Below are 1,435 nucleotides of genomic sequence, written 5' to 3' on the forward strand. Positions count from 1 at the left end.
AACACGGTGATCTCTTACATGTCCCCAGCTTCAATGCGCCCCTACCTGTTTTCTGTGTGAGGGAGAAAGAAGCAGCAGACTGAAAACTTGGACAGTCATGGATGTCTAAGTGCAGTAGCTGTTTGTGTGTCTGTGTGTGTGTCGAGTGAGTGCGTGATGTCGGGAGACACCAGCACCCTTTCCTGGAGGAGCATGTCTCTGACTAGCCAGTCAGATTCCTCGGACCTGTCTCCAACAGCGGGTGTCCACAGGGATGTCCTCTCCCAGGTGAAGATCATCAAAGTGTGTTTCCTCAGCAACAGCCCCAACCTGGGCAAGAACTTCAAACTCATCCGCTGTGAGGAGGGATGGACTGTCAAGGTAGACCTTTTTTTACTCTTACTTCATACTCTACTCTAAAACTATAAAAGCTTTACTCTGCTGTGCTTATCAGATAGACTGAAATGCTTTAATAATGTTCTGCCGCCCTGCTTTCAGCTACTCTTCTCTAAGTTTTCCTGACTTTATTGGCATCACTGCACTCAGATGTATTCTTCATACCTTCTTCTAAGACAACAAGGAAGTCTGTTTTGGATTTCTGAGAACAGGATGCACACACTGATAAACAAGCCTTGCGCTGGCATTTAGCCTTCGCTTGAGTTCTCTAAACCTACATCAGAAAGGAATTTATTCGCATGACACAGCACGCGTTGTAAAGTTGATATCAAGCTTATACTGGAAAGCTAAAATTCAATATGCTTCTCTGTAATTATTTCAATCCCAGAATCTGATCAGCACGGTGCTGTCCAGCGGCTGCGTTGGTCCAGAGATAAAATACACCCCATGCTACGGCCTCCTTCTCAAACACCTCAAATCCTCAGAGATACACTGGCTGCACCCTGATCTCACTGTGGCTGAGCTCACCCACCGCTACGAGCAGCAGCACCTAGAAGCTGAGTGGAGGTTGGTAAACCTGTCACATCGCTGAATATTTTGTTTTGACTGGTTTTGACTGGGCGGTACACTCAAAAACACAAAAAAAGGATTCTTCGGCAAACATGAAGCGCATGTGACAAATAAAGAACCTTGAACCTTGAACCTTGAATTTTTGAGTAAAATGCAGCTGAAATGTATAAAATCAAAACTTTATTTATTCATATGATTAATCATTAAAGAAATGTGCTTGGTATGTACAATCTTAAAATACAGTAAAGATATTTTTTTTTAGCCTTTTTTGGATAGGGACAGCTTAGAGAGACAGGAAAGTGGGGAGAGAGAGAGGGGAAGACGAGTGGCAAAAGTCCACAGGTCAGACTTGAAGGCAGGCCTCTCCAGCCATACAGCATTTGGTCGCCTGTGCACCCACTGAGCTAAGCATCCCACACTGAAAATATTCAAATAAAGTGTACTCTATCTATCTAAATCTAACAAAAGTATCGATACTAAGCCAGGAATC

The 1,435-nt window shown here is 43.8% G+C and overlaps 1 protein-coding gene across 1 annotated transcript; it reads left to right on the top strand.

Annotated features, from left to right (window-relative positions):
• Nucleotides 1-10: 10 nt before the first annotated feature.
• Nucleotides 11-942, top strand: LOC102210243 (protein-tyrosine kinase 2-beta-like; the record flags this gene model as incomplete). The annotated part of the gene is made up of 2 exons (XM_005755940.1): nt 11-360; nt 764-942. Coding segments are annotated over exons 1-2 (383 nt in total), but the record flags the coding sequence as incomplete, so codon positions are not given.
• Nucleotides 943-1,435: the final 493 nt, after the last annotated feature.

Source organism: Pundamilia nyererei, unplaced genomic scaffold (genome assembly GCF_000239375.1).
Source record: "Pundamilia nyererei isolate P.nyererei 1_Seehausen unplaced genomic scaffold, PunNye1.0 scaffold05260, whole genome shotgun sequence".
Classification (NCBI taxonomy): Eukaryota; Metazoa; Chordata; class Actinopteri; order Cichliformes; family Cichlidae; genus Pundamilia; species Pundamilia nyererei.